This window comes from Oreochromis aureus, linkage group 12 (assembly GCF_013358895.1).
Source record: "Oreochromis aureus strain Israel breed Guangdong linkage group 12, ZZ_aureus, whole genome shotgun sequence".
NCBI classification, from domain to species: Eukaryota; Metazoa; Chordata; class Actinopteri; order Cichliformes; family Cichlidae; genus Oreochromis; species Oreochromis aureus.
Window position 1 is genome coordinate 10,600,127 of NC_052953.1, and position 26,567 is coordinate 10,626,693.

Below are 26,567 nucleotides of genomic sequence, written 5' to 3' on the forward strand. Positions count from 1 at the left end.
TATGCACGTATGCATGCCTTTAGCACGCCGGGACAGTAGGTGGTAGCAGTGAGCTGGTACAGGATATATGTGTCTCCCAGTATCACTCGCGGAAATAAAAAGAAAAGTGCGCAAGTTTAGGCAGCTTCGAAGTTAAAGCGTCTACATTTTAGATGTAACAATGTATCCCGTTCAAAGCATGCGTAGGTTTGTCTGTGATCGACTAACAGCGGCTGCCCAAGAAATACTGGGAGCGTTTGAAAAGAGAGTAGAAGAGTACGAGTCAGAAATCGCACGTCAACGCAGACTGCTGGATACGGTGTTCACACCGGAGATTAAGTTGCAGGATAAAGGTCGGTCAGATTACCTTGCTCCTCAGTAAAGAATCCTGTTATGTCTGAAACGATAACTGGTTAAAATGAATCAGTCCTTGGATATTCATTTCTTAATTCTGTGTCACTGTGTGGTCAGACCAGTGTGACAGGTATAACGTACCATTTGGTTCCCACTGAATTACACAATTATTTTTATTTTTAATAGCTGGGTGTTGTACCTCGGTAATGTAACAAAAGCTGACACAAAGTCCTCAAATCCTCAGCTGAACCAAAGATCAGTGTAATATAGATGATGCATGTGTTGGGGAAGTCGTCTCATGTCACGTGTAAGGTCGAGCGGGTAATGAATTATGGACAAGGCAATCATTAACAGATCTGTGTCTCAGCAAGCAATGGTAATAAATAACCAAGCGGAGTTATTGGATACAACACCGAGATACAATTTTTAATCAAAATTTTGGTGACATATGACTTCAATACATTTTTTGCATTCAAACTTCCCAGCAGGTTTCAGTTTAACAGCTAGAACAAAATTCTTCCAGTGTCTTACTATTATGTGTCTCAGCTGGCGTTAATGATGATGAGGACACATCCTCATTAATTATTAGAGCTGTAATTTGCACGGTCTCTCCCTGGACTGCACAGGACTTGTCCTGTTCTGTGTTCTGCTTCTTAGTTCACAGATTAATGATTTGATCAAGTCCACAGGATCAGACGAGGAGATAAATAACTTTTGATGTGCCAAATAATGTCTTTAGGTGAGGTTGCATTGGGGTTGCCTTCTACATTTTTGGCCTCTATCTTTAACTTCACAGAATAGTTTTTAGTGTGCTTGGTGGTGAGTCTGGTTTCCCTACACTTGGGTGCCTTGTAGATTTTAAAGAGGCAGTTTGTCACCCGTAGCTTCCTTCCTATAGTTTTAAATTTAGATCTGAAAATGAAAGTCGGTTGATTTTTGAGGTTGAGGTGAGTTGAATACTGCAATTATTGTTTTTGTTTTATTTTAATCAGTTCTGTAGATAGACTTTAGCTCTAAACACCCACGTCCAGGTCTCTGTCTTAGTCACTATAGCACTACTGATTCTTGTATTTGGAAACGCTTTTTACAGGATGAAACTGTTTTTGCTCCTTTTTCAGAAACCAATACAATAATTAATAATGTACAACTCCTTTAAAATTTAATTCGATTTTATTTATGGAGCACCAATTCACAACCAAGTTACCTCAATGCGCTTTACATTGTAGGGAAAGAGACTACAGTATTAGAATGCAAACTGCAACATTTAGATGTCCAGCCAAAATTAAATAATTACTAATGACTAAATGTGATACATAAACACTCAGAGTGAAGATAGGTGAGTCAAACAGAACTGCTCAGTGCATCATAGGAAGTCCCCCAGCAGTCTAAGCCTATTGCAGCATGACTAAGGTACGGTTTAAAAGCATGTTAGTTTTTATCAGCAGTTTAATCTTTATAAGTTGCCACAGAGATGAATGCTGTCACTTTCAAGGTGATGCACGGCTTTTAAATTCTATCACTAATAAACAATGCACATACAGAAAGTGTCATTTTTAGCTAACAGCTATAAGCCAAAAAATAGTATTTTAAACACTGTCCCATTCTTTCCTTCCTCCCTTTAGATCTTGCAAAGACTTCTTTGAGTCAGCAGCAGAGTAACAGTGAGAGTGACTCCACTGTTCAGCCTGATATTACACGGATTAAAGATGAGCATGAGGAAATGTGCATCAGTCAGGAACGACAGCAGCTCACACAGCAGCAGGCGCCTGCTGCTTCTAAGGTGACTCCAGCTTCAACTGATCAAAGTGCCCGCAGTGATCAGTCTCAGCCTTCAGGTCCTGACCAAACGAATCCTGCAGCAAGTAATGATCCCAAACCCAGAGTCTCTAATGAAGATGAACGTGACAGAGAGAGTTCTCCAGTACCACCTCCAGATGATGACAACCACTTCTTCTGTCACAACTCGGATGAAGGGGAGAGTCAAGCTGACATAACTTGTAACTATGGAAGTGAAACACCAACAAGAGGCGATACGGACACATCATCAGCTATTACAGCAGCGCAGCTGTTAGATAAGGAAAACAATGATGTGGGCAGCACAGCAAACAGTGGTACAGAGGAAGGACAGGTGTGTACCAATGAGAGCAATGAGCCAGCATCAGATAGAAGATGTAACATTGAAAACACATCATCAACCAGTAATTCTGAGTTAACACCTACTGTAAAATGTAATAGTGAGACCACATCAGCTATGAGTACTGAGCCAACACAGAACAAGAAACGTATAGATGGAAATGAAACGTCAACCGCAACTGCTGGCCTAACGAGTAACACAAAACAAAATGGTGACTACACAACATCTACAAAAAGCACTGAACAAACACTAACAAAGAGCCCAACAGAAACTAGATGCCCCGATGTAACGCCACATGAGAAACGCGATCAAACGAGCCCTCCGGTAGGGAACGGTGAGCCAGCACCACATAAGTCAAGTCAAGATGGGGGACCAAACTCAACTGTCAGCCTATATGAAAAAAGCAGTGATAAGAAAACATCAGCTACAAGTGATGAGCATGCATCTAGAAAGAAACGTAGCGATGAGAAGAAGAAACCAAGCAGAAGTACTGATTTAGCTGCAAGTAGGAAACCCAAAGATGGAAAAATGTCATCAAGTACAACTCCTCAGTTAATGCCAAATGAGAAGCATAAAGACTGGGACACAAACGATGACACTGAGCCTTCACCAGACTTTACATGTCACGACATATCAATGGAAAATACTGAGCCAATTCAAAATAAGACTAGTGACCATGAACAGGTAGCATCAAATGGAAGTCCAGATCAGGCAGAAAACGGCCAATCCACTGAGGGGAACACATCCTCAATTTCAAGTTCTGAGCTAGCACAAAAGAAGCAGAGTGAAGGAAAACTAGCTTCACAAAATAAGAATTCTAACAGTGACGAAGCTACATTGGCTGAAAGTACCGAAACAACGCCAAATAAGATGCCTGGTGATGAGACTACAAGTACTACGTCAACCTCAAGTAGGAAACATACACATCAGAGAACATCATCAACCAGAAGCAGGGATTTAACAAAACACAAGAAGCATAGACATAGAGACACAAAGTCTTTAAGTAGTAAGGAAGCAGGACTGCTTAAAAGACAAAATGATGGGAGCGCAACATCAGGAGGAAGCACCAACCCAACACAAAGGAAAAGACATAAGGATCAGAGTGGGGAATCCACCCAAACTACAGAGGGAAGACACAGTGAGAAAAACAACAATGGGAGCAAAACATCAAGTGGAAGTACTGATCCAACTCAAAAGAAGAGACATAGGGAAAGTGAAAAACGCTTAAAAGCATCAAATCAGAGTGATGGTGGTAATGCCAAAGATGAGGAAAATCCTTACAAGTGTGACCGGTGTGGCAAAGTGATGTCCAATTTCAAAAACTACAAATTTCATATGAAGAGCCACACAGTTGAGAAGACGTTCAAATGTGAGACTTGTGGCAAGATGTTCCGGGAAAGTTGGGATCTAAATAAACATTTAGTGATTCATTCAGCCGAGAAGCCCTTCAAGTGCGACGTCTGTGGAAACGGGTTCAACCGACGTTATAATCTCGACCTGCACGTCAGGGTTCACACTGGGGAAAAGCCCTACAAATGCAGCACCTGCGGGAAAAGCTTCAGCTCCTGTGTGAACATGAAGAAGCACATGAGAATCCACACCGGTGAGAAGCCTTACACTTGCAACGAGTGCGGTAAAGAGTTTGCGGATTCTTCTGCTTTCAAGAATCATTTGCGAGTGCACACGGGGGAAAGGCCCTTCAAGTGTACCTACTGCAAGAAAAAATTTGCTACCAACACGACTTTGAAAAGGCACACCAGAACACATACAGGTGAAAAACCGTATAAATGCACCGTATGTGATAAGGCGTTCGGTCACAAAACCGACCTGAAAGGACACATGAGGATGCACACTGGCGAGAAGCCCTACAAATGCACTAGTTGTGGGGAACAGTTCTCCACCTGGTTAAAACTTCATAAGCATAAACAGCGTGCACATGCAAGCGAATCAGAAAAACCCGCCGAATAACTGGTCCGTATGCGGTACGTCTTACCAAATGAATTAACTTGTTTTTGCTTTTCGGTTTTTTTGTGATTTACTTCATAGTTTTGAATTTTTTGGACATTCCGGGTGGTGAGGTCAAACAGGGTTCTACTGAGAGGTTAAAAATCAATTCAGGAAGGTCAGTTTGAGGAAAAGATCTGCAAAGAGCTATGCTTTTCAAGGCTTACCAGCAAATACTGGAAATACTACAGGAAGCTTTACACTCTCACACTGATGACAGTTTGTTATTTGTGACAAAAAGATTGTATGTTTTCCCTTTCCTTCTTGGCTTACACTTTTCTGTTAGAAGTCGATGTGAGAGCTTTTTTTGCTTTCCATTCTGTGTTATTTTTGTCTGCATTTCTCAGAGCAGGTTGCACTTTTGCACTATGTCATTCTAAATACGGCCTTAACCCAGGCCAGTCTTATTATGGCAACTCAAAAAGAAAATTCTGTATCAGAACTGTTAACCCCTAAAATGCTGGCTTTACCTGGACCATTTTGCACTGGACATCATTGTCGTTTATTCCTCACAGAAATTTTTGATGGCTGGACTTTTCCATCTTTCCGGGTTGTTGGCAGTTTCCATTTTTGTGCAATGGTGGCTGCAAACTGCTTACAGGTGCATTACCACCACCTTCTGGGAGTAAAAGCACATTACATCCTGTGACTGATTTTAAAAACGGGAAACTATATATTTCAGGACAAAAACCATAGTCAGTCAGTTTTATTTTTATAGCAAATGTTAAATTATTTGATAAACATGACTATTAATTACTAAATGCAATGTAAATATTATATAAGATCCAACTCTGCAGGGAAAGCTGACACCTCTTGGTATTTCCTATAAAAAGCTGTTGCATTTTTTTTAAGGTTTTCTATGATAGTGAACTTTTAAGTATTTATAATTCTGTACCATTTTTTTCCCCAATTGGGAAAAATCCATCTCATTTGCTCTTAAGCAAATGCTTTGGTTTTTGGATTGTTTTTACATCTGTAAATATTCTTGATAAAAAAATCTGGGAATTACATCAGACAGATCATAGACAACAAAGTCAGATGAATCAAAAGTCAGTGGTTGTGACTTTTGAAGAGCTTTACCGTTGTTTAAATACAACACACAGAAGTGCTTCTTGCCACAAGAATGCCTTCAATGCCTCAATGTGTTAATAAGGTGTTGTACTAGAACAGCAAGCAAAAGGAACAGTGTGTTTGTTTTGGGTTTTTTTTTTTTTTTTGCCTTGTTGGTAATGGTTTTATTTGATTTTATTTCAGTGTTTTTTCCATTTTTGTTATCAGATCATAGACTTGTAAAACAGTCGGTGAATGTCTTATTAATGGGTTTACAATAAACCAGCATGCATTTTGTAATTGTCAATAAGTAATGTGTGCTCTTTCTGAATCTGTAGGATCCACATTGATTTTCGTTAAATTATTTGTGATGTATTGAGAGAAAAAGAATTAAAAGAGATTCCTTTTTGTGTAAGTGAAGAAGGAGAAAAAAGTTACAGTGCAATAAATTCAGCTCTTATTAAACAGGTGTTCTGATGATGATTCATTATTTAGGGCATATTAGTAGTTTTTAAGGAGACTGCTGAAGTTGCTTTTGAAGCCTGAAGTCATGAAGGGATGGCCTTGGTCATCAGGCAGACTGGCAGTTAAACATTGCTCAGCTGGTATTAAGGTGTACCAAGAATGACCTTGTGCATTCAGAGATTTTGTTTTGGCAAACCTTTGCTATTTCTCTTCTTTTTACTTTACTTTAATACTATTATGTCTTTATTTTCAGTTCTAAAAATGTTATAAATTAAACTGATATTTTTATTGTTCTTCACAAAAGTACATATTTGTTTGGTTAAAGGGTTAAAATGTAATTTGACAGGCTAACAAAAACATGGTAATTTGAGATACATCACATGGTCACGTAACAGTGAGTGGACATACAAAAAAATTGATTACTCACTTGTTCTTTCAGTCCCATTCTGCCATCATGTGGTCCTTTATATTTTTGGCTGCATCATTAGAAAATATGATTTAATTGATTTGAAAAAATCTGCAATTTGAACTGCTGCTTCCATGCTGCTATCAACTATCCCAGTATTGTATTTTCTATTTTTATCACAATATTTGTCAATGAATTTCTTGAAACAGCTAGAAAACAGCTAACTGCTATAAACATCTGTAGCTGATGACAGAACAGCGCTCAGAGAAAACTCTCAAAACAGTGGTCAGTAACATCACTGTCCCCCAAAACAAAAGTGTACAGGTGCGATTTTAAAGTAGATCACAGCAGAATTAAAGAGCAGAATCTGGAATAAATAAATAAAAATATTAACAAACAAAGGTCCTGGGAAAATATGATATACAGTATGAAGCTAAAACAGTTGTAGTAAAAATAAAAGCCCTTTTTTGGTCATTGTTTATCTATTTAGCTAAGAATGAGGCAGAATATCCGGAAAACATCTTCAGATTTTAGCTGAGCTCGCAAAACAGTCTCGCTGTGGATTTGCTTCTTTTCCTTCCCTTACATGCTTTATCTCCTCACATTTCTCTCTACACTGTTATAGTTACACAATAATCAAAAGTTTAGTCAGTGCAAAAATATTATTTTAGTGCAGAAGTTGCTGTCAGTTGTGCATTTATATAGTTGCATATACAGAGTGATAAGAAATTGACAACAGATTCTTAAAATGGAGAGCATCGCCAAGACTACCTATCTATCTGTATAAGAGACCACCCACCTGCCTCTTTGTACTGTATATTTATCAGGCTTTGTTGCACTGCTTTATCGGTGACTCAGAGTTACAGAATCACAGTGGGTCCAGTGTCATTTCAGACTATTAGTAACTCACAGGTGGGTTCATGAGTCATCCAGACTCTGTTTGTACAGCTGGCTGCACCCAACCCCCCACACACACACACACACACACACACCAACCGCAACCATATCAATTTCAAACATGACTTGTTACGTGTAACAATTCATTACGTGATTGATGGAGCGCTACTGTGACTGGGCCTGCCGAGGGCACAAACAGAAAAAAGACAAACAACAACAAACAATCAAACTGCACTATTTTTTAATTGCCCCAAGAAAAATCACCTTAATCATAATTTTAATCCTCCATTTAGAGCACAGTTGTGTTAACAAATAGAAACCCCCAGAATCCGAACGATATCTTCACTTTCAAACAGTTTAACCACAGGATATAGACCAGCAGCACTAGAAGGGGCCACAGCTTCACTCCCCCAAACTGTCTGTCATACCACCGAGCAGGCCACACACACCGTTAGATACGCCATTGTTTCACTGCCTTCTTGTTGTGTGTGTCGGTTAGTATAATCTGTTTGCATTTTCATGCTTCTCTGCGTCAAACATCTTAATCTTTCTCAGAATTCTAACTCGGATCTTGCAGTGAACTTTTTTTTTAAAGCATACTCTTAAAACTTCATCTAATTAGTAAGCCATTATCATAAGTTATTATCCTAAATGACAAAATAAACCCATGCTTGAACTTTTAATTGTAAACATTATGCCTTAAAACCTCTTTATCAGAAGTAGCATTGTGGAGCACAGCTTGCAGCTGATGCTGTAAACTCCATTAGCCTGCAACATCGACACGAGGGAAATCCTCTTCATTACACCCAGACACTGAACGCACCTCTTCACCTTTGCACGGCGTGTCATTTGATCTCCAAATGCCTCTGCAGATTATTGTACTCCAATACTACTACACGGCACCTTTGCAAACGTTATGCTCTCAGCAGTATGTATTACATTGCATTAGAAAGGTTAAACTATCAACAAACCGAACGTTTTAATCATAAAATACATCAGGCACATTCACGCCCAGCTGCAGGCCTCCTGCTCATTCAAGGTAAGAATTGTGTTAATATGCAAAATGTGAGTTTGTGATGTCACATCGGCGCTCTTCGGTCAGTTTTTGTGCTCGTGGCATGGCGACAGGCGTCTTAAAAGCCGAGGCTGAGGCTGAGGCTGCAGCTGATGCGGGCTGTTTAATGTTCTGGGCAGATTTGCTTGTGGTTTCTTTGTTGACATCTGGCTGGCTGCTAATTTCTGCTCTTTGCTGCTGTTGCTGCTGCCATTGGGACTGTGATATGTTTTCATGGGTGCTCCACATGAATTTAACCACTTCATTGTTGTTTGGCCAATATACTGTATGAATGATAGTTTTAACAGAAAAGGTTTGGTAGCACATTTTTCCTCCTAAGCTGCTTTTTTTTTTCTTTTTTGGTGTGTGTGGGGTATTTGAGTCTATATTATTTCAATATGTCTGCTGTCTGCATGTATGAGTTTATTATTTCAATGTAATCCTGAAAGCTCACATTTGTTTGTTACATGCTTGAGAAGCAGTGGCTTTTAAGGTTTCTCCCACATGATATATTTAGCTAAGAATCACACTTACAGAAAGACTTCAACTCAGGGGTATTTTTTTCTTGGCTTGCTTTAGCTTTTTCTTCATCTCATAATTGCATCTTAACTGCAGAGCTCGGAGACAGTTGTTTCATGCTGATGTTGCCTTTGGTTCTAATCTGCTGCTTAGTGTGCTGCACAGCATCAAACTGGATTTTATTACCAGTTACAAAGCCATGGTTTATTGTGATCTTAAATTTGATTTTTGACTTTTTCTGATGCACATTCATGATAAGACCATATTATGTAATTTGCTCGTGGTGCAGCGCTCATAGATTGTCTGATGTAACAGTGCTGCAAACACTTGCAGACAAAGTATCTGTCACCCACTGTTTTCCGATTATTTTTTTTAACTGACTATGTCATCTATTAAAAATAAATCGTGCAAATGAGGATATTCTGATGAAAGTTGAGGGTGATGAAGGGGTCCTCTTATTGTAATCAAAAGAGCACAGCCTAGTCTCACAAATTCAGGGAGTCATGTTAAATTCAATTCAGGAACAAAGTGCAGTCAAGAGCAGTCTGACAAAGATGTCAAGAAGTATACTTGTTAATGTTTCTCTAATACATGAACACAATAAACAACCTTATGTGTTACCTGTGACAATTACAAGACATCTATGTGCAACACAACATGTACACTTCACAGGACCACACATTTGTCGTCTAGGTGCTATCAACAGCTTCATGAGAGACTTTAACCTAAGCAAGAACAGCCACCAAAGCTGAAAGAACATGAAGTGGTTGCTATTTTCCAAGAAAAGAGTACAACTGTAATTTTAATCTTTTAATGTTGTTCTTTTGAAAATTTCTGGCAAGCATGCAAGCGTAATTGTCACATTACCATTTTACTGCTTTAATATTTTTAAGAATGCAAAAACACTCAGTGGTGTTTAAATTATATTTTAATAATATAATGCATATTATAGTTGTCACCAGAGGACAATTAATTGTTTTGTTTTGCTGGGCAGTTGAAAGGGGTTATTGTGTTTAGCATTTAATGACATCTTTAAAGTTAGAGGCATAATTTATTAAGTATGTTAATTTGGCAATATCCACAAAGACGCCATTTCTGTTTTTTTAGTCTTGTCCACTTTCATTTTAGCCCAAGCTTTCTAATCTGATATTTTTATTTTTACATTCTTTTTTCAAATTTCAAAGGCATTTCAAAGCCTTGTTTTTCAAATGCCATTCAGAATTTTACTTCTTTTCAGTGCGTCTGTTGAGTTTTTAATCTGTTTTATTGCTTGCCGATAAATTATCTGATTCAGCTGTCTTAAAGACAGCCTGTGATCATTGTCATTGTTTCAGAATCGAAGAGGCTATAGAGAACTTTCTTTCTTTTAGTCATTCAGTCTTCCACCAGTCCAAAGCAAGACTTCAAAATAAGGGCCTGTGCTCCAAATGTGCAGCCCCAGATGTGGAGCTTAGAGGAAATGCTTCAATCACAAGGATATCTTTGAACGATAGTCAGATATTTAGCTTCATTAGATCAAATAGTTACATTTGGTTGTTATTTTGGGCTATAGTACAGGTATCCTTCTTTACATACTTACAGAAAACTCGACTCTTGATTTCATTAACAGCTCTGTGTTAGTCACTGCCCATGCTGTCTTGCTGACAGTGGGGAAAATTGCATCAGACAAGTGGTCGCAGCTGGAAGCTGAGCTATTCTCTCAAACTGGTGCCAGCAGAACACCATAAAGAAAACATAACAGACAATGTTTGGTTTTTACCTTCTGTCACTCAGCTTCACTCTTTTTCTTTGTCAGCTTGACACACACACACACACACACACACACACACACACACACACACACAGACACACACACTGCAGAGTTCAGGTTTAATAAAAGAAGTCCATCTCAATATCATATTTTCCACCAACTTTAGACAGTCCAAAATGGACACATAAAAAGATAAAAAGGATTCTGTATATTTAACCAAATGACATAAAAGCTTAAATGGATTTGTGATGAAACCCAAAGCTCAAAAACCATGTCTGCAAAATCCATCATGGTTTTCACAAGCTTTCCCAAGCGATTAGCATTGGCTGGAGTGTTGGCATGTACTCCAAATCAAAACCATATTCATTTTGGCCCGACACACTTGTGTGCTTTTAGGAAGTGTGTCTGTTGCTAACCCGGTGATTTATAAACGTTTATCTCACCACAGTGGGTGAATCAAAGGCTTGGGGAAAGGGAACAAATTAACAGAAAGGTTTTTAGCTTTTCTTAGGGACCTAATTTTAAAAACCACAGTATTCATAAATCCACAGTGCATAATTATGTTTTTATAGCTGTATAAACTAAACTAAGTCACCTTGCAATTTGATGGTTACAAACATAGCAATTTTGAGACCCCAGTTTTGTTTGGGCTTTGTTTGTTTGCGTTTTTGTGTAAGCATTTATGCATGCTTTTTTAAATGTTATGTCTAATTTTCACAGGATGTGGGATTTTTCAAACTGGAGCAACAGGTGTGCCATGGATGTTGGCACGAAGGCTTGGTGACTCATAGGCCTAAAACGATTGTTCATATAGTGACTGGCTGTGCCTGGAATTGGTGCTGCATTCAGACTGTACCAAAGCAAAAGATTTTCTTCCATCAAGTTTATGTGAACGTACATATAATCGATGTTAATGTTAACTCATGTAACGGATGGTCACTTTATTAGGTACACTTGTTCTACTGCTTGTTAATACAAAAAGTATAATCAGCCAATCACATAGCAGCAACTCTGCATTAAGGCATGTAGACATGGCTGAGAAGACCTGCTGAAGTTCAAACAGAGCAGGTGATTTACATTTAGGCAGACGTTATCTTTGTAATTTTGCCTCTGAACACCCACCACAGTAGATTTAAATCACACAATCAAAGGCAGAGTTTCACCTTTATTAAAGGGGTTTTACAAAAATTTTGCATTTTTATATGACATTTAGTGGCTCATACTTGGACAAGCAAATATAATTTTTAATTGTAAGAATTGTTTTGAATACCTTTATCAAAAATCATTTGCAGTCAATGACTCCCTGAAGTTTAGAATCCATGGACATCATAAAAATGATGTTTCCTCTCTTGAGATGGTCTGCCAGACCTTGCTGCAGTCGCTTTCAGTTTCTCTTTTGTTTTTCTTTTTTTGCATTTAGTTTTGTATTTAAGAACTGAAGAGCTATTGCACTTAGATCAGGTGCTATCGAAGAATATCCCATTTCTTCGCCATGAGAAACTCTTCACTTGTTTTTGGATTATACTTTGGCTCATTATCCATTTGCACTGTGACATGCTATCCACATCTTGGTTTCATCTGACCAAATAATATTTTTCCAGGACTGTGCAGGCTCTTTTAGATGTCTAGAAGTCTAAACTGGTTTTCCTGTTCAGGAGTGTAAACAGTGCTGTTCTCTGTATGCTGTTCAGTGCTGCATGAAGGCATCTCTTGATTGTAAACCTTAACAATGATAAGCCGGTCTCCTTGATGATATTGTTTAAGGTGGTTTGATGCTGAAAAGTTGTTTTTATTTACCAAGGAAATTATTTTATCGTCATGCACTTTAGCTGTGTTCTGTGCATTCATGCTTTTAAAGAATATTGATCCAGTTGCACTGAGATCTCTTTAGGCCCTATAATTAAAATTACAGTGAAAAGCTATAATATACAAGTGAAACAGTTTGAATCAACTTCATTAGTCATAAATGACAACAGAAGAGATTTCACCTGTCCATAAAATTGTGGGACTATGTATAAAAATGGCTTGAATTCCTACATAGAACAAAAAAACCACCCAAAGCAAAACTCTGAGCTGAATGAATGTACTCCAGTCAACATTGATTGATTGATTTTAAATACCACTGTGGTGGTTTACAGGGGCAAAACTATAAAAATTGTCTTTTTCAGCAAATTATGGACTGTAAGTGACTTTAAATGTGGCATGGTTGTTGGTGCCAGACAGACTGGTGAGAGTATTTCAGAAACTGCTGATCTACTGGGATTTTCCTACACAACAATTGGGTTTACATAGAATGGTCCAAAATAACAGAAAATATCCAGTGAGCAGCAGTTCTCTGGATGAAAATGCCTTGTGTATGCCAGAGGTCAGAGGAGAATAGCCAGGCTGCTTCAAACTGATACGAAAACAACAATAACTCAAAATAACCACTCTTTATACCAAGGTATGCATGCACAACAGTCTGAATGTGCAACGTGTCAAACCTTGTGGCAGATGCACCATCTGAAGTGAGCTAAGAACAGGAAACTGAGGCTAAAATTTGCACAGCCTCACGAAAATTGGACATTAGAGATTTGTAAAAATGTCTGATGAGTCTCAATTTATGCTGCAATAACATGATGATGGATCCATCCTGCATTGCATCAATGATTCAGACTGATGGTGGTTGTGTAATGATGTGGCTCATATTCCCTTGGTACACTTTGGGCCCCTTAGTACCAATTGAGCATCATGTAATCACCACAACCTACCTGAGTATTGTTGCTCAATCCAATAGAGCACCTTTGGGATGTTGTGGAACAGATTCACATGCTGGATGTGCAGCTGACAAATCTGCAGCAACTGGGTGAGGTTATCATGTCCAAATCGACCAAAAGCTCTGAGGAATGTTTTCAGCACCCAGTTGAGTCAATGTCATGAATAATTCAGGCAGTTCTGAAGGTAAAAAGGAGTCCAACCTTCTAATAACAAGGTGTATCTAGTAAAGTAGCCAGTGAGTGCATTTTCTCCAAGTTGGTTATATTTCCCATCTTACACAAGCATCAAAGGATGGCTGAAGCTCTATTGTTCTGGATTGTGGCTCGCATAATTTATGGTGGCGGCTCTCGGGGAAATGCTGACAGAAGTTTGAACTCTAATTCTACAGTCTGCGTTACATACTGGAAGTGCCTTTACAGGAAAACAGTTTAAGCAGTACCAAAAGCCAAGGAAATATTTCTCTTACAGTATTCCCATGACCTCAGTATAATCATTTAAGAGCTCAGAAAATAAATAAAATGTAATGAAAGGAGGAAGCCAGCAGTTTAATGGAAACTTTGTAGCAGAAAGCAGAGTGGGAACAGATTGTTTCAAGGTGACACGGTGTGGAAATATTTGACGAGATGACTCCTTGGTGTTTAAAAAGAAGCGACTGCCTGATCACAGCAGGGAACTATAGAAGTTATTTTTCCAGTGCAGAGCCAAAAAAGGTAGTTAGAGTTGTGTAATAGTGACGTTAATTCTTTGGGCCTCAAACTTTCGACATTTCCCTTTTGGCTGTGGGTGACAGGTGCTCTAGTTTCAACCGGGCTTCCTGAGATCTACATAAATAATGGCCTTTAACTACTGCTCAGTTGTTGCAGTGATTTAGACTGGATGCAGTGAGATCTTTTTTTCCAAATAGAAATAAATGTGGGCTCTAAATTGCCCTGAAATCTGGGTAGGCAGGGTTGCTGCGGAAAGGAAAGCAGCAGGGGAGGAAAATTATTCAGCCAGCTGTTAAATAATGCAAATAAATAATTTATATGTGGATGTGTGGTACAGCAGGGTTTTGCTGTCAGCACAGTTTAGGATGAGCAATAGATTTGTTGCCATCCATGTCAATGTGCATCATGTCAGCGTGGTATGAATATTTCCTCTATGAACGCTCATTTTAGTTTTCTTTAATTTCTTTTTCTGCTGTGAAATTGTTTTTTCAACTTATTTGAAGATATTAACTTTAGAAAATTAGAAAATGTTATATTTAGAAAATACTTTGGAAAAAAGAAAGTATACGCAGCCCTGAAGGTCACACTTCTATAGAACTGGTTAATAACAATTTTCCACAAGGTGAACTACACATTGAATAGTTTGTCCAAACAGCAGTCCAGAACTCAACAATATTTAATTTATATCACATAAAAGATTTTGTAATGAAATATCTTAATTAATGGTTTATTACTGGCGTATTGAATAATGGGGCACTCCTTCCTTTGTCAACTAAATACAGATTACATGAATAATTTAATTATGGATAACACAAATTTCTAGTTTAGGTTAGTTTCAATATCAATGTATTATTTATTTAAATGTACTTGCATTACATATTAATACATGTCCAGATGCTGACAATAACTGCGGTAATCAATCAGTTATGCCATTTAACTAAAAATTTACAGTCAGCCATGAACCCAGCATTTCTGCCAGGTCAGCTGTATAAGGAGTAGGAACAACTTGACATGGAACACTATAAAAAAAATAGCTTTTGGTACTTTTATATCTGTAAATCAAATAGTTTATTAGAAAAATAATAATGTTGTTTATCACCTTTAAACAGGTGTCTTGCTGGCGCGGCTCCGATCAGGTGGCCAGCAGGGGGTGCCAGTTCACTTCTTAATTGTGCTTTAAGTCCGAGTCTAACACTCAGGTTTCCCTCTGTTACTATGGGGAAGGTGTTCATAGCATTTGTCAACATGCTCACATCTTTAGGAAACAAAACTTGGCTTCTTATCATTTCAACTTCTTGTGTTGGAACAACAATGTATTGGAAAAAAAGAAACAAAGACAGCTAATTGTTGCAGCTGTAAGAAACTAAGTAAAAATAACACATGTATAGGTTATGCTAACCAAGCAAATCTTGTACTCTGGATGAACCATCACACTTACTAAATTAGCAAGGTGATATTTTTGGCGTTTATGTGAGCCTTTATGAGCTGTGTGGCTGTCACCAGCAGATAGTGCTGAAGCAGCTGTAGGAAAGCAGAGGTGAGCAGGACAAGCTGTAAATCTTCTTCAGGCCACAAAAGGATTGGCACACAGACCGAGCGACACAACTTCAAAGAAAACCCCTGTCTCCAATGAGCTTCTTGCCTTCACTGATACAGGTTTAGCTTGGCCAGCTGTTTCAAGTGTTTTGTTGTGAGAGTGTCTGAATGAGTTGTGTGGGTGGTTTAGTCTGGAGATGGACATCATAAGGCCACCAACCAAGAGCAATGATTGACACCCTTTGGTTGAAGTTTGAAGTGTGTGTATGCTTGTGTGTATGAGTGTGTGTTGATCTTTCTAGACCCATCAAGAAGCTACAATTTGTTTCCTTTGCAAAAACAAAATCAATAGATGACTAAAATTGTTTCACATTAAAGCAGCAACACAGAAAATTAACAGTTTTTAAGCAAACAACTACTGAATCCAGCTTCTCTGATCTTTAACTTTACAGCTTGTTCTGTGATAGTATGAATATGTCTGTGGACAGTTGCTCTGCCTATTCAAAACATTTTGAATATGTCATCTTTGAAGGTTGACATTTGATGAACCAAATAAAACTATTACTTAAAATCTGGCAAATTAATTCACAACAAATATACCATCAGATAAACATGCAGCACATTTAGAGAGGTAATATCATTAATAGAATAATTTTTCTATTATCAGAATAACTTTTTTCAGCTTGTTTTTCTCTTTGCAGATAAGCTGTTGGCACAGGTCAATAAAAAATGTGATCTGCAGTGAATCAATAGGACAGACAAAAACACATATTGGATTTTACATTTATGAGACAAAACTGTATTTTTGTTGCAGAAATCTGTCTCCAAATGAGTAACGTGAGTTACAAAAAAATGAAAATAATATCTACAAAGAGGGCTGCACTAAAAAGTCAGCTGAAAGTCTGTTTGGCTGTTTTAGCTTACCTTTTTATTTTCCTGAGAAAGCTTGAAGAGATTATACTAAAACTATACTAAAGCACAGTCTCTTCTGACTTATTTAAAGAAAGAAAGTTGCAGTTTGCAGTTATTAGAGAAAGTCCAAACACCCCTGTGGTCACAAATTACATATAATAAAGGGGCTGATGTTTGAAATTGTTAATATTACTGCCAATGGGACAATGACTCTGACTCTGTCTGGCTTTCGTTTGCTTTGAAAGCAGTTAAGTGTGATTACATGCGCTGACTTCCAGTACCTTTCTAACGTACCTTTTCTTTTCTCTTCTTAATGGAATCCATCGTTTTTATAACTTTGTTCTTTACCATCGGCCTTTCGCCCATCTCCTTCCTTTTCCTCCTTCCTCCCTCTCTTCCCATCTCTCTTGTTGGTTGTCTTTCCGTGTCAGAGACTAAGCAAACATAGTCGTGTGTAAGTGGCCTCATAACTCCACGTTCCTGAGAGACTAGGAGCTCTCAGATGAAGGCAGCTGTGTCTTCATTTGTCGGCCATGTTCAGCATTCTCTAGATATCTCGAGGAGGCTCCCTGTCTTTTTCTGTGTTCTGGTTTGACCTAGTGCCATATGAAAGGCTGTGTAGAAGCCCTCAGATGCATAGATACATGAGATGCATGATTTAGAAAAGCTTATTTTTAGGTATGTACTACATTTCATAATGGTGTTAGTGCCTAGAGGCAGTTAAACAGACATGCCTAACTCATCTAACTTTTTCTGTGTGCCTTTCCTTCTTCTGTAAACTCTACCTCACCTCACTTAAATACTATCACCAGTTATGCTTCTATCAGTAACAGCAGCTTTCTTCTTAATCATCTGAGTGTTTGGTGAACTCACCAGGATTTGGGCTCCAAGGATCTGCTAATTTTTATTGGCTAGAACATCTTCTTTCACTAGCTGGGACCACATCCTCATTTTTGGTTTGACAGCATTTCTAGTAGATAATGGCAGATGGCTTGAGCATGGATTGAGACTGCGGTTTGGGGAAGGCCTCAGTGGGGACTGGCGGCAGCTCCCGGGCCGGGCAGATCCCCATGTACTAATGAGAAGTGAATGAATTTAAAAAGGGAGGGAGGGTGGGGCAAAAAACAGCTTTAAGTGCCGGGGGCGGGGGGGAGTCATATATAGACGAGAACCACAAGGGTTGTGTTGGGAGATGTGGTCCCACTCTTGAAAATCAGATAAATGATCTCCAATAGATGTGTTTGTTGTTGTTTCTGTTACTGATGCACAAACCTAAACTTTCACCATTGCAAAGAATTAAGTTAAAGGGAGAAATAACAGGGCGGTCATTTTGACATCAGCCTGCATCTGTAGCAAACTTCTTTTCATGAAGAAGTTAAGTTGTTAATTTTTATCTAACTTTTAGAAATACAAATATGATTTTTAAAAAAAGTATTTAAGATACGTTTTCACGGCTTTATAATTAACTTTTATAACTTTGTTGTAGAAGTACAGAATCGAAGGGAAAAATGAATTTTGTTACACTAAAATAAAAGTCCAATGTGTACGCTGCCTGGATGGATGAATAGATGGATAAAAAACAGAGCAAACACTGGTTGCTGTGCTTAAAATTTCGCTCTTTATTTGCTTGGATTAGTTTTTCTTCCTCTGGATGCTCATCTGTTCGCCTAACGTTCCCCCACTGCTCTGCACAGCCAGCAATCTGCCCAGTTATCCATGCATCTTTCATCCACTCTGACCTGCTCTGCCCCAGCTCTTTCACCCATCTCTGACCCATTGAGCCTTGCAATAATTATTCATCATCTATCTATCCACAGTCTTGTAACAATCACATCTAACTACAGTAGCTTTGTCCCAAGATATAGCAGCCTTCAAGCGGTGGGGTTTTCATTTTAACAGAATTTCGTACTTGATTTTAAAATGCTTAAGGAATTAAAATGCTTCCTTTAGCTAGGGTCTAACTCAGCACTCATACGATTCGATCAAATAAAAACAGACTATATCACAGAAAGCAGTTCATTCAAATCACCTATTTAACATTAGAAAGCTGAGTTAAAAGACCTAAGAATGGACATGTAACACAAACTTTGGAGAGAGGAACAGCCAGAACAACTTTCTTTCGCCTGCCAATAAGGAAAAGGATTTGCTGAGGGGGTTAGTGATTCCTAAAGTGAAGGGAACTCCTAAAGTCCCCTTCGGTGTCCCTTACAGTCCATTACAAAAGATCTTGCTGCTGTTCTGTGATAGTGGATAGTGGATCCTCTGTTCTCTATTTCAACTGCAAATCCTTTGAAGTCCTTCCTTTATGATGACACATTGCTCACGGTGAAGGCGTAAGGAGAAAGAGCCAAGTGCTTTCTGAAACATTTTTTATATTTTTCCTAATATTCCTGTTGGCCTCCCTCTCTCCGCCTTGGTTTCTTGCCCTGTGTGATTTCTAAATGCTGAAGTTCTGTTTTTTTTCTGTTTTCAGCATGTCATGATTTTGCATTTTCCCTTTATTCATTCATCTATCTATTCATTCATGTACTGAATTTTAATACCACCACCATCATCATCATCAGAAGATGTTTACAAGATGTCACAAGAAGGACCATCATGTGTTTTGTTTTGTTTTTCTACAGCTTGGCCAAATGAGGTTCACACGTCATCTTTTTTCTTTTCTCACCTCCTTTCTCCTCATCGCCGACTGATAGTCCCTTTCACCTCTCTACTTATTTTCTTCACCTGGCAGGTGTGAATCATCAGACACACACACATCTGTTTCTTCTCCGCGCTCTCCATCTCCTTCCTGCCGTGCCTTACTCCTATTTTACTTTATCAGGCTGCTTTTCAAAATCAGTCTCTCTCTCTCTCTCTGTTACTCTCTCTCATCTGTTTTCTCCTGCATCTGGCGAACATGAGCCGTGGAAAGACAACAGACAAGTAATGGGAGAAGTGTGTGTATGTAATATGTGGGGGCGGCCTTGCCCATCTGCATGAGTGCACATATGCCCAGATGACAAAGGCAGCTGCACGTCTTTGTCAAAAAAAAAAAAAAAAACCCATCTGAAAGTATTTTCGGAAGAGCTTTTGGTTCTGTACCCACACTGAACTGACACCCACAAAACCACTGACACTCAAGTCACTAAGCTGTCCAACGTCAGCTGCTGAAACCTCTTTATATGCTCCAATCCATCATGATATCAGAAACATACTCTGCATTTCAAAAGCTGACAAATGTGCCTTGTGGCAGCAGAGTTCATTATGTAAAAGTAGGATCGGAGATTCATCAGCAGCAGTGTCAATCTGTCTTGGTCTCAACAGCAGCTGGAATCAAACAAGAATGATTATTCTGAGTATTTTGTACAAACCTCGCACAGTTATCCAGATTCAGTTACAGAATAATTTCAGTTTTGGTTAGAGTTTACTGATTAGGGAAGCGTTTAAAATATTTGCTTTAACAAAAACAATCCTTTTCAAATTCTTGATTTCTTTTGATTCTTTTATTGAATTTCTTGGTTCAGTTATAATGCACAGCTCATGTTTTTATATAAAAGTAGAGATTGGGATTAATCTGCCACTGATGACTTTTTTTTTATAAGGTTGAGAGATGCAAAGTTTGGTAAAAGTGTTAAAAACTTTGGTTTCTCCACATGGACTGGACGCTAGACTTGCATCCTTTGTTTCAGTGTCACAGAATTCATGGGCTTGATGATGCATTAAATAATCAGCAAAGTTTCATAACATTTATTTGAACCATTAAAAAAAACTATAACTGCCATTTACCTTGATATTTCCTTACTCAGTGCAGTAAGTTTCATACATTTATCACTGAAATGTCCAAATCTTTCTTAGAGACATTGTACAGTATGTCCTGATCCTCAAGAGGAATATTTTCTTTGAAAACAAAGCACTTCACTCTCAGACTGTTGAGTTCTTCTTCCTGTTAAAATTGAGTTTTTTCTTCCCACTATTGCCAAGTGCTTGCTCATAGGAGGCCATCTGATTGTTGGAGTTTTCTCTGTATTGTTGTAGGGGCTTTACCATATAATATAAAGTGCCTTGAGGCGGCAGTTGTTGTGATTTGGCTCTAGATAAATAACTGAACCAGAAGAATGTTGTATAAAAGGAGGGGCAAGGCTGCTAAAATGGCTTGGTTCAGGGGTGAGGTGCTGCTGCAAAGGCCAGTGTAAGGTAAATCAGGATTATTTTGAACTGCGAATCATGCAAAGCTACTCATGTGGAGTCCAAGAATAAATGTAATTTTGGAAATGAGCGTTATTTAAATATTTAATTAATTTAATTTTCAATAATTCTCTCTTAGTCTGCTAAATAACTTACCTTTTCAGACCATTTATTGTTTTGAAAATAGATACTTTGCATGGCAAAAATCCTGTTGCATAATAATGTTAGGAATGTAGTAGTCAAAGCCAGTCTGCTTACAAATGGAATATTATTGGAACTTATCATCTTTATAAACAAAATTTGGGTTCCTCAGCACTCGAGGTTGTAGGCCTATTTTTATCAAGTATGCTTAATTATCACTGAACACTGTTTACTGATGAAACAAATGGAAGGTAAATGTATCCTGAAACAAATTCCTGCTAAATCCTGATACTGTTACCTCTAAGTGCTGCTGTACTTTGTATATAAACGTTCCACTGCCATGTGCTGCTAATGAATGGTGGGTTTGTGGCTCAGACCACACAGATGCCAAGCTCTGGATGAGCAGTGCCAGTGACCATTGGTTACAACTGTAAGTAATATGACAACCTGCTGGTGAGCTTTACTAAGAAGCAACATCTGTCAACCAAGAAAAAAATATAATCTGAAGTGCAAACATATGAAGGTTGTGTTGGTTACTGTTCGAGGCACTCTAGTGGTTTTGTACTTTCAGCACACCTACGAAAGAGCGCAAACCATTGACCACATCTCTTCCATCTCTGGCCTCACTTTGCCTGAGGTTTCTCCTTTAAGTACCTTTGCTAGCACCTTGCAAGCCACAAAACACAAACTGACTTGGGGAAGTGACAAATTGAGAGGGTTTGGCAATCTGCTGGCGGTAAAACATGCCTGTTTACATGGGAGGATCCCACAGAACCACAGACATGTCCCTGACAGCCAATAAGGGAAGAGGTAGGAATGATGGGAAAGCTGTGGGGAGAGGGAAGAAGAGGGAAAATAACAGAGAGAGAGAAAAAATAAACTGTAATGGAACATATTTCCAACAAGGTGGAGATGCACATTTGTCAGCAGGTCAAGCACAGAAGCAAACATCATGCATTGAGGGGAAACTACATGCTCAATAAACCAGCTGTGGGAACCAATAGCACATCTCACAGTATGTATGTAGACTATATTTAAGCATATAAGTTTAGTTTGCACATTTGTTTGTTTGTACATAAAAGGGTAGTTCTTGATAAGTGTTAAACTTCTACTCTTGGAATTAAAACATTTATATACCTTCATGAGTTTTAGTATGTCTGATACTAACCTCATTGATGTATATTGTTTTTGTATTTTATTTTTTATTTATTTGTTCAGAATTACCGGCCAACTAACCAACCAACTTAACTTTTTTGTGCTATTTCTGCATCTGCAATTCCCAGAATTTATAATATTCTAGTAACTTGAACTGAATAGTGTTTAATCAATAGCATTTATTCTCATTGCCTCATAGGAGTGGAAATATGCACATTGATCACATTGACAGCTATTGGATGAACTGTCATGTCAAGTATCATAGAGATATTCACTGCTCCAAAATGATACGTCTTAGAGTGTTTGATGATCTCCTAAATTTCCCTTAGTACTAACAAGATGTTAACATCTATGTTTTGTGGCTTTAATTAGAGTCATCAAAAAAAAAAAGTCAATCTGTAAATTTGCTTAAGTTCATTTGTTTAATCGAGTCTCTCTTAAGATGCACCATAAAAAAACATTGTTAAATAGATAAATTTTAATTTAAAGACATTCCCATTAACGGCAGCTGCACTTTGCATTTAGTGGTTATAAACAAATGTTTCCATGCCAGCACACTAAAAAATGTTGGTGAAGATATAAATATATATAGCTGTTAAACATCAGTATGTCAGTATTATGTTAGAAGGCACTGCTCTCCCTCATCATAGCCCAGAGATCTGTTGAGTGTAGCCTCTAAGTCTTGTTAAGTTGATTGAAATCCATATTTAATACAGTTGGCACCAAATTGTGCCACGTTTAAACACCAAGTGCAACTGTTCCTCTTCCATCAGACTTTAACTTTTTATGGCTTTTACACCAGACTTCTTCAAACCCATAAATTACTGACAGGCATTGTCTTCGGTAAGTGTGTTGATCTGCCTCTGGAGCAGGGCTCAGATTTCTTGGCCAAGACAAAACTTTAAGACACTGACAGAAATGTCTGAGAAAAAAGAAACCCTATTCTCCGCATGTCTTTGTAATTCAGGAATATTATATGATTTAGAGGGTGGAGAGCATCGGGCTATGGAAACACAGAACTCAATGGCAGGGAACACAAAGGATGTCTGTTCTTTCACAATGGAAACCTTGTTGGCATTTTCTCCGTGCCCTGGAGAAAGCTGAAGAATAAACAACACTTTGCTGTCCCTCATGTCCTTTGGGACTGTATCTTTGACAGCCATGCCTAAATGGAAATAGAAGGGATTCAGATTAATCTCAGACAAATCTCAGTAGGATGCATTATTAGATTTATCTGGTCAGCTTATTATATGCCTTCATTGTGAATCTGAAACTTAAATCCACAGTATGCACCGCAGTTGTTGACAACAGAGTGGGTGAAACTCAAATCGGTTTATGTGCAATCTAAATGTAATTTTCAGAAAGTGACTGCAGTGACTCCACTCCCTATTCTGCTTCTACCAGACACAGAAATCCCTTCACAAAGTGTTTAACCACAAATGGTAATAATTTGACATTGTAAGCAGATTTTAGTGTTTGTCCACTTTAGGTAACATTTGTTTTGGTCATTGTTATATGTTTTGCATGGCTGACCTTAAGTATTGTCACAGTTTGACAGTAGACGAAAGATGTTAACCGCTTAAAATGATATGTACAAACAGCATATGAATAAATAGATATGAAGTAGAAACTGAAACTGAATGCCTGCATTGTAAAAACAGCAAGTTTGGACTGCCAGTGATGTAGGAGACTTCTTATATTTAATACGCAAACATCTGAAAGAAACCAGGAGGCTTACATGCTCATTTGGCTATTACTGATCTAATCAGTATTTTTATATTATAATGGTGCAATGAAAAAGGAGCTGTCAAGATCTCTGCAGTTAATCTATATAAAGCACAGCATTATTATAGGCTGTAGGCTGTGCGCTGCCATAGCCAGTAGTAAATCCAGTCGATACCAGAATGCTGTAGATTTAGCAGCATTCATTGTATCAGTTCATGGAGACTGAAGCACAGCTAATAGGACAGTTAATATTAAACGATATAATACGATATATGAGTGTGGCTCATACATCATATCAGACATCACTGGTGGTTTTAAACAAGGAGTCACTAGGTAGTGTACTTCCAGAGCTGGGATAAATGAGAGGATTGTGTCAGGAAGAGCACCTGATGGAAAATCTGTGCCAGACCCCTTGGGAAATTGGTGAGCAGCTCAAAGTACCTTTGCATGAGTATAACTTCAGTGTGAAGGGTTGTAGCATCATCATGCTTCAATTTTATGCGTGGAACCTTGTTTTTGTTATGCGCCTGTGTTAAGTGAGATCATGAACCAGTGTAATGTGTACACTTTGTTCCACTAACCCATCCCAACATTATAGTTTTATGTGTATTTCTTAGTCATGTAATTTAAATCAAAAAATGATCCATATCAAGTGTTGTTTCTGGACGTGTTTAGGTCTGACACCATTTCTCTAGGTAACTTATAAGCATAAATGAATGCTGGAGAACATTGTGCTTGAAAGTTGTGGTACAGTTGCAGTCTGCAGTAGTAAACATTCACTACTCCAAATTATTTCTTCTGCCTGAGGCACTAGAGGAGTTTCATTTGAAGAAAGATCCATGCGAAATTATTTAGAGACGGAAAATGTAGAAAAGTTTCATATGAGATTCTCCAGGCCTTTTTTTCCCCCCAGGAAGTTATACTAATGCTGTACAAGTGTGCACGGCCTTAAACATCCTATTTATCATCATTAGAAAAGTTCAAAAGCATGCAGGAATGCCACTCTCACTGACATTTCTTTAAACAGCTGGATACGCAAAACAGCTTCTCTTTGAAAAGTTATCACTAAGCAAACAACATGTGAGCTGACAAAGGCTTATGACTTTTGCAGCTCACCTCAGTTTTCCTACAGCTGCCTTTACACACTCTGCAGGTGATTTCCCAGAAGGAAAGCCAGGAAAGGCTGACACACGAAACACAAGCATTTACTATCATCCAAAGTAATGGTAGGTCACTTACAATGGCATAGAGAAATTATCATGTGTGGCTGAGGAATCAGTCTTTCTCTGAATGGAAGCTTATTTTGTCCCAGTCAGAAAGGAGCAGGGCGTTTTGTTCTTGGTTTAGATGTTGCTTCGTTAATGTGTTTTGGAGCACATCACCGTAAAGAACACAAGACGATCAGTTGAGCAGGTAGTGCATTTGAGCATGCATTAGTGTTAATTCCAAAAATAGAAAAAAAGGCTTTCTTATTAGATTTTGATTTGATCTCTTTATAATTCAATTTAGATTTAAATGTGTTCTATTAAAAAGGAGTTTGTAACATAGCAGGATAATTTGTCGTGATAATGAGAAAAATGTCACACCACAAAATTATCTGAAAGAAATTCTCATTAGAGCAAAACCTGAATATTTATTTTCTTACTGTGAATATAATATGCTTCTGTTGTTTCCAGTGTATTGCTATATGCTTCATACTCGACTTCACACAGTGGAGTAGAATAACAGAAACAACATGATTTTTACCTGAGCATTTAATTTCTTGTGCTTCACAGCAGTATAGATGGCTAAATATTTATTGAAGGCTCAATTCCCTCCAAGGGATTATTGCTGGGAATATTAAATGTTTTCTTTCTTTCTTTTTGTTTTGTTTTGTTTTGTTTTAAAGCAATTCTTGCCCTGGAACAAAGGTTATGGTACATACTGTTGTAGTATGTATATAATATGCCTAGTTTATCAACCTCAAGAGTGAGCTTCAAATCAGAAAGACATGTGAAGTCACACATGACGTGTATTTCTGAAAAACTTTCTTTTTTCCCCCTCAATGATGGAATTGTTCAAACTGAAGGAAACTTGGCTTCATTCAAAAGACTGGCTAGGGTTTAATCAATTTTCTGCCATCTTGATTATCTGGCCAAACTGCCCACCACTCAGCAGCAATTAGGCTGTCCTGGAAAAAAAAATCTCCTCCTCAACCTCAAATGTGCATTTTGTCCAACTTATCAGTCTGGTCTGTGCATCAGTGGCAGGGGCCCATTCAAATTCCTGTGATTACCTTTGGCGTCATCTGAGCCGCTATCTCCTCTCCTGTGTAGTGAGGCCAAAAATGTGCAGGCATTGAAGGGGGACTAATGGTCCAGATCGTGAATGGTCCAGATGGCTGCAGAAGAAATCGGTCTAAGCTGACAGTTTATCCAGGCATCCGACAATTACAGCCTCCTACTGGAATAAAAGGCAACAGTTGGATATTTCATTTAGATCTTAACAATAAAAAGGAAATGTCAAAACACATTCCCACACACAAATGGAACCATATGGCAGCCATCTTACCTGGGTTTGGTTTAAAACCTGCTATTAGAGGGTATATGGAAAAAGCAGCATCTGCAACATGCATAATTATTAGCCTTACTGTGAACACAGTTACGCAAAATAGCCACAAGTATCCATTAACTGTTTTTGGCCGACAAATGCTAGACACCAGTAGAAGTGTGCTCTTCATTTTTGCCCTGTAAATACACAAACACAGTGTCGCGGTGAGAAACAGTTACATTAAATTAATTCAGTTTTACCATCTATGTTAAAGATTTATGTCAATGTTCTTAATAGGTTAAAATAAAGGCAACAACAACATTTTG

The 26,567-nt window shown here is 38.2% G+C and overlaps 1 protein-coding gene and 1 long non-coding RNA gene across 3 annotated transcripts in view; both read left to right on the plus strand.

The window, feature by feature from the left end:
* Positions 1-66: 66 nt before the first annotated feature.
* LOC116312295 (zinc finger protein 37 homolog) lies at positions 67-5,982 on the plus strand. 2 transcript variants are annotated; one of them, XM_039621188.1, is made up of 3 exons: positions 67-332; positions 991-1,072; positions 1,956-5,982. In XM_039621188.1, exons 2-3 carry the CDS (start codon positions 1,051-1,053, stop codon positions 4,433-4,435), a joined length of 2,502 nt encoding a protein of 833 aa, XP_039477122.1. In that variant the 5' UTR covers positions 67-332; positions 991-1,050; the 3' UTR covers positions 4,436-5,982. The 2 variants fall into 2 exon arrangements, with proteins under 2 accessions (XP_039477122.1, XP_031585531.2); XM_031729671.2 differs by lacking the exon at positions 991-1,072.
* Positions 5,983-7,961: 1,979 nt separating this feature from the next.
* LOC120443159 overlaps positions 7,962-26,567 on the plus strand; it is a 50,147-nt gene continuing 31,541 nt past the window's right edge. The window contains exon 1 of the long non-coding RNA XR_005615199.1: positions 7,962-8,328. This is a non-coding gene — a long non-coding RNA (uncharacterized LOC120443159). The remainder of the gene's footprint in view (positions 8,329-26,567) is intronic.

Coding starts and splice junctions, on each gene's coding strand:
- LOC116312295 (XM_031729671.2), top strand. CDS start 161: ATGTATCCCGTTCAAAGCATGCGTAGGTTTGTCTGTGATCGACTAACA. Junction 333..1,955: donor GATTAAGTTGCAGGATAAAG/GTCGGTCAGATT, acceptor TCCTCCCTTTAG/ATCTTGCAAAGACTTCTTTG.